We start from the raw sequence: 16784 nt of genomic DNA, 5'->3' as shown, positions 1-16784 counted from the left end.
GCACTAATCACTATATATACAGTGACAATACTGACCGTGGCATTGTCATCTTGACTTGTTTTATGAGTACAATGGGTACTGTGTTTTGGATTTTTCTTTGGCTGAGATTATGATGCACAATGTGGTGGCCATCATTCATAAATGAAAATGATTTCTTATGCCCAGAGAACCACTCGTTTATTTAAGTACTGGAAAATGGCCGGGCCATTGGAAAAGGAAAAAAAACCTTCATACAGTATATGGTCATTCAGTAAATTTCATCGGCTAACTTTATTTTTATTGCCACATAACATTGCTGAATAAATTTACAATTTACACTAAACTAATTTACAAATGACCTCCAATCACAGGCAATCATTTTTCCAAAATCAATGATTTAACCATATCCTTCCAGGTTTTAGTAATGCATTGAACAGCTTAATTCTTCCAGTGAGTTTTCTTTGCCTAATACAGGCCAATAATTTGCCCCTTCTAGAGCAGTGACTATTTTTCGAGGGCCAGGCACTGTATGATATTGTTGCTACAGTACCAGCTCATACTCATAGAATTGTATGGAGGACACTCAACCACAATCTTCAGGCTGGCAGATCTTTTGTGAACATTTAATGGTAAGACTCTGCTTCATCTGTGCTTTTATACAGCAGTACAGTGCAGTATGTCATTATTTTACTTTAAATAATTTCTTTTTATTTCACTATATATGTTGAAATATTTAAAAGACTACAATCTCTGCATTATCTCACACCTGAAATGAATGTATGTTTAAAAAACAGCTTTCAAAGATCCCTTTATCTGCACGGTTTCTGCAGAGACCATGTTAATGATATATCACTTGGTGTTGTGGTTATAGTGTGCAAATCTGTTAATGAAGTTTGGCAGGGATTTTTTTAACACTCCAGTGATTCAGAGCCCCACAGGAAGCATGAACACAATCACCACCCTCACTTCCTTTTGATTTACTTCCTGTGATAACCTCACAGGGGTGGAGTTTACGGTTGGGGGGGGGACATTGGGGTTGAGCAAAAGGAATTGGAAAATGGGGGGGGGGGGGTAAAGTATTAAAAACACACACACACACACACGCACACACAAACACACACACACACACAAAGCACAGGAGCAAACCCCATAAAACAAGAACAATGCACACTGGGCTGGAATATTTGTGCCTGTCAGTGATACACCATGATTAGAATAAGAGCAAAAAGGAGATTACTCACAGTATAATTATAGCCTCTGGCTTTGTTCTGCGATTGTGCTGTGATTTTCGAACTGTAATGTTTTTGCTTGTAATCAAAGAACACAAGTGCATACATAAGAACACTTCAAAAAGTTCAATCAATGATTAAACAACTTCCTGTTTAACATAATTAATGATGTTTTCCTTTCTGATTATTCTATGAGACAGAATTGCAGTCTATCCTTGTTTTTAGTTCTTATGGTCCATCACTACAGAGCTTACTGCTTATTTTGATTGTCTCTCATGCCTATATTGTTGTGGAGTTGGCCTTACCTTCTACCAGAGACCCCAATAATTATAAATTGATCCAGAGTCTAATCAGTGAACACCGGATGGGTCACCAATCTACCCGTGGGACATCATGCATCAATATGTTTACACATTTATTTATTTCCACAACATGGTTTTGGAAAGATAGGAGAAAACCGCAGAACCCTGAGGAAATCTGCTCCAGTATGCGGAAAAAAGTGCAAAACTTGCCATAGAACAGTAAGGCAGCAATGGCAGAAAATAATTTTATACATACATTTAAAATCAACAATACAATTTAAATTTGATAAGTATGGATTTCCGTTTGTTCAATAGAAGGTGTTTAAGTCAAACCAGGACTTGTGATTTACAAAAAGCTACAAACACAGTATGGTAATGAAACTCTTAGCCACAGTAACACATTTAAACAGTGCAAACATTTTAGATAAGGCCATAACGGCGTGAGTGACAATCCAATATGTGAGTGAAGTGTACGGTCCTTTAAAATTAATGGATAACTTATTGCCAACTTGTGGAGGGGATGCATCTGTCTTTGGGAACTGCATACACAATAATTCACCAACAGAACTTGCACATTACAGGAGCTCAGCTACAGTAGGAGATATTGTCACGTTCCCCGTACAGTCCACAAAAGTCCCAGTTTGACTTGAACACAGCTTATAGATGTATCACACACTTTACATTCACTAATTCTTGCGTACAGCGTTACATTTCACATTAAACACAATTTTTATTTCACAATATCCACATGAGGTGGGAAGTCACCTTATGGCATGTTTAACTAAATAAGATGAATTTCCTTATGTATTGTATTGCTTATCGCCAGCAGGAGAGAGAGAGAGAGAGAGAGAGAGAGAGAGAGTGAGCGAGAGAGAGATGGGGGTATGAAAATGAGAGAGAAGGAGAGGGGAAAGTGTTGTTCCGCTTTGGATTTTACACCTTACTGCTTTATTTAATGTTTAATCCAAACCCAGTGTAACTTTTTTCTTCTATTGTAATTTTTAAAGTTTAACCAAAAGACAAACTTCTGTATAAGAAATGACAAAAACAACTGTTTTGGTTGACCTGCAGCATCAAATAGCATCATTAGCCCAGTGTCAAGATATTTGTTTATCTTGACACAGGGCTAAAAATCTATGAGGCCTTTTTGATACGGGCAACCATGACGTACTGATGAGTGTTTATATATTATGCGTTTCAAAAAACTTTACAGCTCCAAAGTATTCAGGTTGACCCTAAACCTGGGTTCTCTATTATCAAACCATATCCCTGGGTAATGAGTTCTGAAATATAATTAATTCAGAAGTAGTAGATCAGTTTAAGCTTTTTTGCTATTAAAAAAATCCTCAAAATGCCAAGCACATTTTTAGACATTTCAGAAATTCTCAAACTTTTGCCTGCCTAGGTAAAAAAAAATTTATTGTATCATCTACATGTGTGCATGTAAGGTCTCAATCTATGGTTTTAAACATTAAGTAAACTGAAACAAGTAATATATAATCAATATGGGGAAGTTAATATAAAAATAATATATAGGGCACCTTTTATCTTCAATAACATGTCCAGGCTTTATTTATCTGGGCACACTTAATAATGCATTTTATAAATCAAATTTTAATAAAGATACTGGCTCCCTTAGCATATTTTAAGATTCTAATATTTTATAAACATAGTATGCTATGTTTATTACATAGTAATATATTGAGTAACATACTCTAATTGCTTTCTTACAACAATAACAACAATCACATGGTTCAGGAAATCTACAATATTTTCCAAATTCATAATTAATATGTTCCCAACAAACTGTACAAGAAAACCACCAGGTAACATTTCATAATTAATTTGTTCCAGTAGCAGCACAACACCACATGCTTTTTAATTAGAAAAAAATTATATCTCTACATACTCAGTAGCAGGTCCCAAGCATCATTCTGTATTTCCCTGTCTAACCTATGCCAGTGCTTATTCAGATGCTTCATTAAACCGAATTTTAATTAATATTTAATCAAAGTTGTTCCCAGTTTTATATTTCCATTCATGCATCCATTATAACTTTCATTTTTCTCTCAATGAATTGTAATTATGGACTTTCCCAACTAACCTACAGTATAAAAACACTATATGCTGAAAACTTGTACTGAATAATCTTTTTAATAGTAGTACATACATCCTATGCATACTATATACTGTATACACTGCTCAAATGTGTGCATATCAGTATACAAGCACTGCATGCATAAAAAAGCCCAATAACTGTGTGATGCTGACCAAATCCTGTTATATGCGTTCTCATGACAATGGCATTACTATGCTTAGTAGTCCAGGCCATTGTTTGGACTTACATTTAAAAAATCATAAGTTGGCTGAGTGAAACTGTTCAGATTGTCCAGTTAAACTGTCTAGAGTGGATGAGTGTGCTTGTATGTTGTGGTGGGTTGATACCCATCCAGAGTGTCTCCCGCCTTGTGTCTAGGGTTCCCTGGTATATGCTTTAACACCTCAACACCCAGTCCTACAGAGGTTAAGCTGTATAGAAAAGTAATAGATGAATGACAAACTACAAATACATAGCAGATGAACATATTTTGTTTTATCTTTCCCAGTTTTAATCCATTATTTTTTTTCCTTTTCAATAAAGCTTTATTAATGTCTATTTTTAGACTGTTGTCTACAGGAACATAGCAGTGGAAGAAAAGTGGGACTGACTACCCGGGAGCCCAATGGTGGGAAGGCCCTTGCAATCCTGGAGTGAAAAGTGATATTGATAGGAAGCACAGGGTTCTGTGCTAATCCCCTGGTTGTCTAAATAAGTTGGTTGGTTGGTTGACAAACTGCAGTTCTTGCATGAATAGCGTCTTATATATAAATAAAAGAAAGGTAGACATGGTTCAGAACTTAGTTTTTCAATGATATATATATTTATGTTTTAGATTTACCCATTGGAGGACCCGAAACCAGTCTCAGAAAATTTTCTGTCTATCTGCCTGTCTGTCTGGCCTGATTTTGAAGTGAAGTTATGAGCAGTTGAAAGATTATGTCACAGCATTAAACCTGGCTGGAAGTACAACTTAATAAACAAGGTGTAAAATATTCCGTTCAGAAGTTTATTTCCTTGTATTAATAAGCTAGACAGAGGGTTTTGCCGAACAGAAAGACAGGCAGACATGTACTGTATGTGGGCTTCAACCTGAAATAATAATAATAATGATTACATTAAACACGATAAGTCTATTTTTAGCTTGAACCTTTTAACTATTTCTAGAAACGTTTTCCTTTTCCCGTCAACGACCTGGACTTTAGCTTGTCATTCATAAATGTCAATGTGGAAATAATTGTCCTGTCTCGTTTCATGCAACATTTCAGCAGTATTTGATCTGCATTGTTTCTTTAAACATAAAACTGTGTAACATATCATTGTTTAAATTGGTTTATTTTTATATTAACTTACAGCGTTTTCTATATTGATTATATATTACTCGTTTTAGTTTACTTAATGTCTAAAACCATTGACTGAGACCTGTGCACACACGCGCGCGCGCACACGTCTTCCACGGGTGCGCCTTTGATCTTGAATTTTTTTTTTTTTGGTAGCCTGGAGGCGCAAGTGACTTTCCCCTAGCATGCTTCCCAGTATTGCGATACTGTACAAGTCGGGAAACTTCTAAAGGTGTATCAAGGGGGCAAAAGGGCAGGGGCTGGAACACCTGCAGTGCAGCCCCCGACTCCCCTCCCACACAGAGCGCGCGCGTTAGTATTCTTTTTTGAGTCTTAGCGAGAAGTCCTTTTGGGCTCCACCTCTAGCAAACACATGTGGGAGGGGCTCTCTCTGTGTGTGTGCGTGTGTAAGAGAGAGTGTGTCTAAGTGTATGTTTATGTGCACGCGCTTTCTCCTCTTCCTCCTCCTCCTCTGTACTTGCACTTGCACTTGGGTATTAACCGGCTCGCGCGTGTTAGCAGCACGACTAGGCGAAGAAGGCACTTATGTGTTTGTGTTTTTTTCCTCTTTTTTTTTTTAATAAAGCTGGTCAGCACAATGACGTCACAACTCCAGACTGTCCGCACGGTGCTGTTTGTGTTTATGTGTTGTGATGTTGGTACGGGCTTTAACCTGGACTCGCGCTTTGCGGTGGTAAAGGAAGGACACACACCCGGAAGCCTGTTCGGACTGTCAGTGGCGATGCACCGGCAAACCAAGGGGCTCCAGCGTTACCTGTAAGTACGCCCACACACGCGCCCTCACTCGCGCGCGCGCACTCACGCACGCGTGCACTAGCACACCTGTGGATTAAAGGAAAAACTTCTTGACAGTGTTAGCTTTATGTATCTTCCTCCGAGATATGGATGCTGGACATGTCAGAGACATGACATGCCAAAAAATCTGTTCCATCTCACTTGTAACACAAAAGCTTATAAGTATGTAATGTAGTTCATACTGTGCAAACCTCCCCAACAGGGATTTATACACCATTAGTGTCACTCAGATATTGGTGGCTCATTGGTAGGTTTCTTGCCTGCCATGCGGAAGGCCAGGGTTCAAATCCTATTGACTGCCCAAAACCTCTGTCGAGTTTTGCTGATTGAATGGTCTGCTGTGGCGATTCCCTCAACAACTCTTAGTCCCCTAGCACGAGGATGTTCCTTAAGTCCCTTTGCATAAGTGTGTATGCTTAGTAATGTACATGAATTCTGACAATGCCCCAGAATTAGCCTTTCTCAATTGAAGGTGCAGTTAAAATGTCTTTCATGGTCATGCTTGCCATTGGCATCATAATGAAGAGCTATGATTCCTTTCATTTGCTTTGTTTAAATACAATGTTGCTTTTAAGTTACACAGGGCCATCATTTTTGTGTCCATTGTTAATGAAGCTGTCATAATGGTATTTTACGTCAATGATATTATGAGAGCTCTCGCACGCTGTATTGTGACAGTTATTACACTACTGTGAGATTTCTAGATAGTATGAAAATTGTGGCTGGTTGATATTTCAGGATAAATGAAATAGAGGTCAGCAATAACACACATAAAGCGCTATATCTGCTCTGTTTTCCACACATGATCTCACCATTGTTTCTGATTGGCTAGCGTCTCCTTGATTGACAGATCAGAGAAAGCGACAGAGAGAGAGAGAATATGACCCCACCCATTCAGAAAGTATGGGCGATTCTGCCGCCTAGACTTCCGGATTGCTTTGGCATGATTAAGATTCTATACTGGTGGGAATGTGTGTGGAACAATCTAAATGATCTAAATGAAGGTGACACAGTGAGTAGCCTTCCTGCCCATCAGGATCAAACACATGGCTTGGATTCTCTAAATTGTCCCTGGATGTGTAAATCTTTGTGGATGCCTTGTGATGGACTGGTGTCCCATCCAGGGTGTTTTTCTGCTTTATGTATTGCTTAGCGTGTCCAGTGTGTTTATTTAGCATGACCCTGACCATGATAAAGAAGTTACTAAAGTTGACTAAAAAAGTACACAATGGTTCTCCACAGCTTCCACACTTTCAGAAAACTTAAAATTAATTTTTAAAATTTAAAAAAGGGAAAATGCATTGCAATCTGGTAAAGTTCTCTTAGTAGACATTTGCTTTCGTGGTGTGAGATGAAAACAAAAGTTCAGACGTCTGTTTTTTCTGGGAAATGAACAAACCAGCTTTTAGTCTCAATCACATTATTTATTTATTTATTTATTTATTTATTTATTTAAATTATTTTTATTGGTATTATTTTTAATTTTATATAACAACACATTTTGAAAAGGTGAAATAAGAAAAAACATTATAGGCTGGGTGCATAAGTTTGTTTAACACTTTGTTGAAGCATGTATTACATCACTCAGTCTTTTTTGTAATAGTCTAATATCTAGCTTCTAAATAATCAACCTATGATAATCTTCTTTTCTTTCATTTGGATTTGTGCTTTGTGAAGATATTCTGGCTAATAATCCTGATATTGTGCTATCTATGATTTCCTCAGTCTTGACTAGAGCCCCAGTTTTAATTGAAGAAAAGCTGTCTCATAATATGATGCTTCTCACAAATAGGAATCACCATCTAATACAATGTTATTATGATACCTAGGTGGTAATTTAATCTGTATTATGATTCTATAAGTATCGTGATTTTTATTGAGAAATATCCCAACTCAGTAACAGTATTTTTTTAAGCAAATGCAAACATATGTAAATGAAAACATTATTAAAAAATTCTATTTTGTATTCAGTATGATTATATGTGAATTGCCTTAAAAAACAACCATGACACATCACTGGGTCAATTTTTTCCCACTTCTCTAATGCTTTACCATGCGTCACTGTGAATACGGTGTATGGTGTTTTTCGGTTGATAAACTTTCTTGTTTTTTCACCCCACATATCTTTTAGAATCATACCGAAAAGTTGTACCTTGGACTCAGTAGGCTGTAAGACATGTTGCCAAACGGTTTGATAATTTTTCTAGGAATATATGTTTTGGCTAAACATACAATTTAAAGTATGTATGGATATTGAGTGTGTGAATGATCTCGTCACATGCATGGAATGAGCAGTAATGGTCAAATATTGTTATTGTTGTCGGGCTCTTGTCAGACTCCGTGATAATTTTCAAGTTGTCCCTTTTCAAGGGATGTCCTGTCCTTGGTAACTTCACTATGCAACCCCATTTTCTCCACTTGTTGATGATGGCCTTTGTTTTGATCTTTCATGGTACATCTAATGTTTTGGAAAATAAGTTATTCTTCTCTCTTGATTAAAACTTTTCAATAATGATAATTAAAAATTTTGATTTTAGCAGTGGAAGAAAACAAGATATGTTAAGAATTTCGAGGTCTAAGCACTAGCACTTAAGTCAGTTCACCCACTTCTCTTTTTTAACATTAAAGATTAGCAGTGTGTGTGCGACTTATCACGAAAGTATTGCTGCAGTCGGAGTACCGGTGGTCAGCGCGCTGATGCGGGTGGTGATTGGTAATGTTTTTAATAGAAACAAGTGTGGTGAGATCTGGAAATCTCTCTCTCTCTCTTTCTTTCTTTCTTTTTCTCTCTCCCTTTCTCCCCTTTTCTCTGTTGCTCTAAGGTGTGTCTGTGTGAATGATTAAGCTGAATTGCATGGCATGTGTTTTATTAATCATTCATCTGAAACAGTCATAACGACCACGGTCATCAGTAAGCTCTCCAATCACTGTGGTTTCAGAAGATAACAGCTCTTTGTGGTACACAGGAAGTGATGTCATAGTTGTAGCGATTGCTTTATCAGATATTACAATAGGCCAAAGTTGTATTTATTAAAATAAAAAATAACTGTTCCATATTCCATGTTTCTTACACTATTCCATGTTGCTCACACTTGTGGTGGACTGAATTATGGTATTGTTTCAGCTACTGTATGTCCAAAATAAGGACATTTAGTCTTTTCAATGGGAAAGAGTTTATCTGCCCCACTTAGGCATTTTTGTCTGTAATATTAATATCATGCTTAAATATGATGATCTGATGTACGTTCACAAAAATACTTGTGTGCGCGAGTGTGTGTAATATGGCTTACAAGATATGTTTTGATACAGTATGTAAGATTTCAAATATATCCTCATATCAACTTAAGTACCTTGTCTATGTGTACTGCATTGAAGATTTAATGACATCTTACACACTAAACTCACTTTATTTTTGTGCCAACACTGATAACGTCTACGTTTATACTATTTGCACCAGGTGTGTATGTGTGTGTGTGTGTGTGTGTGTGTGTGTGTGTGTGTGCACGTTTAGCCCTGGAGCTGCATGAACATGATGGTACAAGCAATCTGATATCTCAAGAAATCCTTAGGCATAAAAAAAAAACCTGTGGTTTTACACACACACACACACACACACACACACACACACATACACACACACACACAGACAGGCTCATATTGGTCAAGGATATGACTCAGGATATGACAAAATCCAACTTTGATTGAGCAGAACAGAGAAGTGTGTGTACAGGCTGCATCTCAGATCACAAAGTTTCGTACCAAACCATCTGACCAAGTTTAAAGTTCAAAACCTACAGTAATTGGCATATTAACATGGCGTATAATAGAGTATGGAAGTATGCAATTTGGGATAAATCCTATAATAGTGTGAGCCTAAGGTAAATGTTTTTTAGGGTTTTAGTTGTTCAGTCACCTCGTCCCAAGTTCTTGTTGTGTGTCTTACAGAACTAGCATAATAAATTGTTTGCAGCACTAGTTAGCCAGGCTGAGCTAGACAGTTCCTAAAAATTCCAGAAAAACTTTATTTTTCCAGTAGAAATGGCAGATAAGCTAATTAACATGCTCCGCCCCGTTCCCCTATCTCACAGTAGAAACCTTTAGGCTGGTGCACCCTTTTCAGCATGATTTTCACCTCTTACACCATACTCTTACTTACACCTCCAGGACTGAAGGTTCGATTTCCACCTCGGGTCTGAGTGCATGGAATTTGTTCTGTCTGTTTTTGTTTCTGGGGTTTTCTTCAGGTACTTCGGTTTCCTCCCACAGTCCAACGACATCCAGATGGATAAAGCAGTATAGAAGATGCATGAATGAATGAATGAATTTTGTCACTGCACTAGAAAAATTGGAAAGTCCATGGCAGAAAACTTTATGTCTCCCTCATACTTGGGGGCATTGCATTAATTTATTATTAATTAATATAGACAACTACACTAACCCTTTATATGGCATTTCATCAAATACTTTTTTTTCTTCAAATAAGATTTCCAAGACATTTTTTGACATTTGCGATTTAGTTCATTTTAGAATTGTTGCTCAAAAAAAAAAAAAAAATAATAATAATTATTATATTTTACACTTGGAATGAATGATTATTCAGGACTCTATTACATGGTAACTTCACTGACCTTGATTTTCTACATAAAAATGAAATGAATTAAACATTTTGAAAAATTCATGAAAGTAAAAAAAAGGATGAAAAAAAAAAATCTTGCACATCTTGAGATTTTGAATTTACAAGTACAGTGGTCCCTTGGCGTACGCATTTAATCTGTTCCGAAGGTGGGTTCTTATGGCGAGATTTCGTATTACGAAACACATTTTCCCATATTAAATAATGTAACTGCAGATAATCTGTTCCAGCAACTCAAAACTATTACCAATTTACAACACAATTATTATATTTTATATTAAATAGTTTTTTTAAGACATTAAACCTCACTTAACTTAAACTTATGATTTCTCTTGGCACCGGCTGCTTTAAAAATGAAATTGAAAATGGCTCCCTTATCCTCCTGCTACCATCCTTCCTAACATTCTTGGGACCCATGGTACTGTGTCTTGCAAAAAAGCAAAAAAAAAAAAAAAAACCTTGGCTTCGATTGGCTTTTCACTGACGCGAACAAGTTTAGAAAGGCTTGTATGCTAAAAATGCTCTGTATGTGGAGGCAAATTTCTTTCTGCAATATTTTAGTTTTCAAGGCCAAAATTCCTAAGGCGGAGTGTTGAATGTATGCTGAGGTACCACTGTATTTCACTAAGTGCAAATAATAAAATAATGTGTAAATAAAAAAACCAAACAGATTAAACAGGATAAGCGGTATAGCCAAGGATGCAGTAATACAAAAAAATACAAATATGGTTCTTCGCAGGATAAAAGATTGATGTGCTGTTAAATAATCTAGCCAATTAAATGTAAAAATTCAGTAGCGCTGTGGTATAACATGAAATAAGATTTTTTACTTCTGATGTTACATTAAACAAAACACCAATGAACATCCGCACCACTGCGCATTCTTGTATCCAATCAGCCAATCACATGTTCAACCATATGGAACCATATTATACTTTCTATAAAGGGCTATATAATTTTTTTTTATTATTATTATTTATATTATTGTTATATTTTAATTTTTAATGGGGAGATTTAAAGGTATGTAATGAGACAGCTTGATTATTGTGGAAGTTAAGTGTTTTGCAACGGTGTCTTTAGGAAGGGAAGTGATAGAGTTAGCGTGTTCAGTTCTGATCTCTCACTATTACAATAATGATTCAGTTTTTGCGTCTGCTCATGTATTAGCGAGTAACTGAGCTAATCTTCCATTTCCTGGTTGCCTGTTACTATGAATGGAAACAGAATGACTGCCCGAATCTATTTCCCAGTGGTACATGGACACAAACATATACACAAACACACACACACACACACACACACACACACACACATAGCTCATAGCTATTTGTGACAACTCAGGCCCTGTTTTTCTCCTTCTTAAGAAAAAGTGTTCCATAATTCATAGCAGATGCAGAATCCAATCCAAATCTACGCAATGATCTTATGTATATGATCGTTTTATTATAACGCAAAGGCATAGATTCCACTCAACAGTCACTGTTGTGGCCTGGGTTTGAGGGACCAACCATGGCAGCTAGGGGTTTTACACAAGTAAGCGTGCTCTCAGTTATGGTCCAAGCCCGAATGAATTGAAGTCTTACTTGGGGAAGAAAATCCTTTGGCAAATTAAACATGTGAACTCGGTGACCTGCTGTGGCGACCCTAGTTGGGAAAAGCCGTATAAAGAAGAAGACACGAATTGGAACAAACACTAAATATAACAGAAAGGAGCCACTTTCTGTTTCAGTAAATTCTGTAACATTCCCATTTTTTTTTTAAATAAAAAGTAATTTAACAGACTTTAAAGACTTAACTTTACTTAATTAACTGTAGTTAAAGGCTGTTAGATTAAGAAGTTACCTTTTGAACTTTATGTTGGAAAACAACAATGTGACAGTAGCAGTATGAGTGGAACTAGACAGCAGGGTGGCCACTTCTTAGTGAGACTAGTCAGAAAAAACGACTTCAGTTTGCGTGGGAGCGTAAAGATTGGCCTTTGGAACAATGAAAAAAAGGTTATCTGGTCTTATAAGTCCAGATAAATTGTCTGGGTTTAGGCTTGGTTTGTCAGATGTGTATTATAGTACTGCGAAAAGGTCCTTATTTCTCCTTATTTCACTTCCAAAGAGCCAGGTGTTCTTCTATATTTAATATAGTCTTGAGAAGCAGTTCTCCAGGCTTCATGAAGTAGGGTAGGGCAGGAGTATCTCAGTGGTTAAGGCATTGGACTACGGCTCGGAAGATCCTAGGTTCAAACCCCGCACCCACCAAGTTGCCACTGTTGGGCCCTTGAGCAAGGCCCTTAACCCTCAAATGCTCAGATGTATAATGAGATTTAAAAAAAATGTAAGGATAAGGGCGTCTGCCAAATGCTTAGATATATGAAAGTCTCTTTTAGTGCACTCCCTGTACCTGACCAGTTTTAGAGGGATATTCTTTCTTTGTTAAACCACACAGTAAGAAACAGGTGCAGATGATGACAGGTGATCAGGCTGGTGATTAGTATACTGGTGATGCTGGATGTTCAGCGATTGAAACAAACGAGAGGGGAAATGAGGTTGCTGCAGAGGTTTTTTACATAAACAACCATTTTTCTTATTGTTTATTTTCACAGTAAAACGTTTGTTCTCATTTCTTTAATTTGATCCACATGATTTAATAAAACTTAATATGAAGAAATGAGGGGTGGCTCATGACCTTTGCATGGTAGTGTTAATATAGAGCAGGTACGGTACTGCAATGTGAACATCTGCTCCAAATGTTGCAGTCATTATAATATGTGTACTCTTTCATATAGAATAGTTTTATAGAATTTCAACAATATAACAAAAAAGTATATTTCTGCTGCTTAATTTGCATTTCATACATGACACAAAGAGTGCTGAAATGAGGATAAATGAGAAACCAGAGTGTTAAGGAAATGTGCATTCTTTTATGTGTGTGTGTGTGTGTGTGCGTGAGAAGGAGATAGTTTTTTACAGAAGTGGAAATATTTTAAGGTTCAAAGTGTGAAACAGTTGGGGATTTTTTTGGCCCTAGACTGAACTCATATAGACAGAGGAAGAGGTTTTCTCTTTCTTATATAAAGGAAGAGCTTTTCTTTGTGTGTGTGTGTGTGTGTGTGTGTTGTTAAATAAAAAAAAAATGTAACCAGAACTTCCTGTGTCAGACTTCGTGTGTGTGTGTGTGTGTGTGTGTGTGTGTGTGTGTGTGTGTGTGTGTGTGTTTTCATAAGCAAAAAATTCAACAACTATAGGTCACAGTCTCTCAGACAGACAGCATCCGTGAGAGATAAAAGATCATTAAACACCAATACAGTGATTATTATCTAGTTTATGATATCGGTTACTGTGGAAACCAGACTTTTTGGGGGTCCACCTGTAAGAAACTCAGGAAGCCTTAAACATCATGTTTGGGGACATGAGGATGATGAAAACGTATTACATTTTCCTTACCTGGACTATTACACTGGTCCATTGGGGATCAGTCAGGTAGGCGGTCTAGGGAGAAACAAAACATATCTTATGAGCCAACTGGCAAAAATGTGAAAAATCTGAGCAGTAGTCTGGAGTCCGAAGCTGATCCTCACATATTCATTTATTAAGCTTTAATAGAGATGCGGCATCATCAATAACAGTCTGTTCTGGTGTGCACATTAAAGTGTATAAAAAAAAAGGAATGAGGAGGAGGAGAAAAGGAGCCTTGGGATGATAAGCAAGATAGTGAATCAGGGAATGGCCTTGATTTTGACCACATGCACACACACCTAACATGCTTCAACCCAGTAAAGAAAATATTTTCCCTTAGTTAAGTTTAGATTTGTTTCCCTTTGGCTCCATCAAATCATGAAGTTTTGTAAACTATGGTGCTTGATTGGCAATATTCTTTTATTCATAATTACTCAGTTTTTTTAGCTGCTTAAAGTCTGCTTGGATCTGGAGTCTATCCTAGGAATCACTGGGTGCAGGATTTGATTGTGTAAGGAGTCGAAACACTTGGGATTGTGCTGGTATAGGAAAATAATCATGATAGGGAAAGTGGGAGCTTAGTCAGGTGAGGCTCTGGATTTCTGATAAGAGGACAAGGGGTTCTAACCTCACTCCTGCCAGGTTGGCACTGACATTTCGGGATGAAATGATCCAGTTTGGTGACACAGAGAAAGGAAAAAAGCCTAAAGAAGAAATAATCAAGCACAAGTTAGCGTGGCATGTCTAAACATGAAGTTACCCACCCTGAAATAAAATTCCAGTAACACCTTGCCGGAAAATGTTCTGTTCCTTTTAAAAATTAGACAGCTATTTAACTTAACTATTGATGATTAGTACATTACACTTTCAACCTTTCTTGGCTGCCCCTGCCAGGCACTGGTGACTCCTCAGTGATAAGTGAATAAGTGCCATGCGGAAGGCCCGGGTTCGATTCCCAGCCAGTGCCCAAACCCTCCACTCACTGGACGCAGTGCCGGTCCCAAGCCCGGATAAAATGGGAGGGTTGCGTCAAGAAGGACATCCGGCGTAAAACCTATGCCAAGTTGTTGTGCGGACTGTATATTCCGCTGTGGCAACCCCGGGAGCAGCCGAAAGACCAACAACAGGTTTGGTTTCCTCCCACAGTCCAAAGACATATAGATTAGGTGAATTGGTGTTCCCAGATTGCCCGTAGTGTGTGTGTATCTGTGTGTGGTCATGTTGTTCTGTATCATTGTTAGCACAAAGGTTTATGTATAGGAGTTATCTGCTCAAACCCGTGTATGCTGCGTTTTATTCCTCTCCGCCTGCCTGAACATGACTGTGGTTCATCTACTTAAAATCACCCTTTTGTGTTTCTGCTTTCTTTCTTTTTCTCTGCCTTTAGCAATGTTTACTGGAAGGGCGGGGCTTCTATTATGCACTGAAGAAGAAAACTGATGTACACCCAAAGACATCATTCAGATTAAATCATTCATAAAACACAACAACAGCACCAATTGTAAACTGTACAACACAATGCTATTTCAGTAGATTGTTTATTTCTAACAAATGCATGTAAGAGTAATACAATCAAGATGGAAAAAAAGACAGTATAAACGTGTGATTTAACTCCTTCAACATGAAAGAAATCATTTTCTTCAATTTAAACATGCCATTCATAATATTCCCAGAACACGGCACAAGATTACAGCTCAGATGGACAAAGAGTGATGAACAAGAAGTGGTTTGTAACAAGTGGTATGTGGAAGCAAAATGCAAGTGTGTAGATTCAGCAGGTGTTTTTAATGATGGGAAATTCCAAGAAGTGTAGTCAATGTCAATAGCATGAGTCTAGACACAGCCAGGCTTAACACAGGACAATTCATAATCAGAATGAGAGAAAACAGGCAAGAATCTGCATGTACTTTGTTATCGTACATAAGTGCAGTTTTCATGTATCTGGATTTTACTTGAGTAGCAGTTTTATTACTGAATGCATTTTACTTTTTTAACCCGCTACATCCTACAACAAATACCTGTACTTTCTACTTCACTACATGTGTGCATGGCATTGCATTACAGATCCAGGGTCACGTGTATTATTTAAAGCAATGATATTGCCACTAGATGACTATTAACCGCAATTGTATTATTTGCATTTCTTCTATGAAAAACTTAATTATGTAGCAGGTTAACTTCTTTACCAATTACACGGTGTAGGATCACAATTCTCGATACCCAAGTGATACTTTGCTTTAATTTTCAATAAACACACTCTAGAAATTAATAATTTGGAGTTTACATACAGTACATGAATACTGGGTTTTGCAGCTTTGAAGAACATGTTAAAAAAGTGAAACACTTTGTGGTGAAACCCCCGTATTGATGATTGTGTTGTTTTCCCACATGAACATTTGAAGCCTCATTTAGAGATAGCTTTGGGTATTGCGTAATGCCCAGTGTACAGCTGTCTTTTGTTTGTCTTATCTACTGTATAGAGAGCTTGGGACGCTTGTCAGCCATATCTTCCATGTTGCTTTTGTTATGTCTATAGGCTGCCGTTTACAAAGTACAGTAAATATAACCGAATTCGCTCTTTTTATAAGCCATGCTACTATTTGATTCTAAAATATAATTTTAGTTCTTGTTTATGTTGATTATCTAATGTAGGTGTTTATAAAGAATGTTCTGTGATTGATGGGGACAACAATGCATGGAAATGTCACACAAGAGCCACCCCTTCTGGAAGAATTAAATTTCTCTTTATCAGTGCATGACATTGCCTCTGCTTTAACATGTTAGAACAGAGAGTAATAAGAAATAATAAAGTTTGTAAAGAGGTGAAGAGAAGTGGCCTAAAGAAGGCCAGGCACTTTTCTCGGTTTTGCTTTATTCCGGATATAATCTGAATTATCTACGAATAGACAGTATATATATATATATATATATATATATA

At 37.2% G+C, this 16784-nt stretch overlaps 1 protein-coding gene across 1 annotated transcript in view; it reads left to right on the top strand.

Annotated features, from left to right (window-relative positions):
- The first annotated feature begins 5357 nt into the window (after nt 1-5357).
- itga3a (integrin, alpha 3a) overlaps nt 5358-16784 on the top strand; it is a 50501-nt gene continuing 39074 nt past the window's right edge. The window contains exon 1 of the mRNA XM_053515179.1: nt 5358-5725. Within this exon, the coding sequence (XP_053371154.1) occupies nt 5547-5725 (179 nt within the window). The 5' untranslated portion in view covers nt 5358-5546. The remainder of the gene's footprint in view (nt 5726-16784) is intronic.

This window comes from Clarias gariepinus, chromosome 16 (assembly GCF_024256425.1).
Source record: "Clarias gariepinus isolate MV-2021 ecotype Netherlands chromosome 16, CGAR_prim_01v2, whole genome shotgun sequence".
Taxonomy (NCBI): domain Eukaryota; kingdom Metazoa; phylum Chordata; class Actinopteri; order Siluriformes; family Clariidae; genus Clarias; species Clarias gariepinus.
The sequence above is the reverse complement of the archived record's forward strand: the minus strand, read 5'-3'. Positions and strand labels throughout refer to the sequence as shown.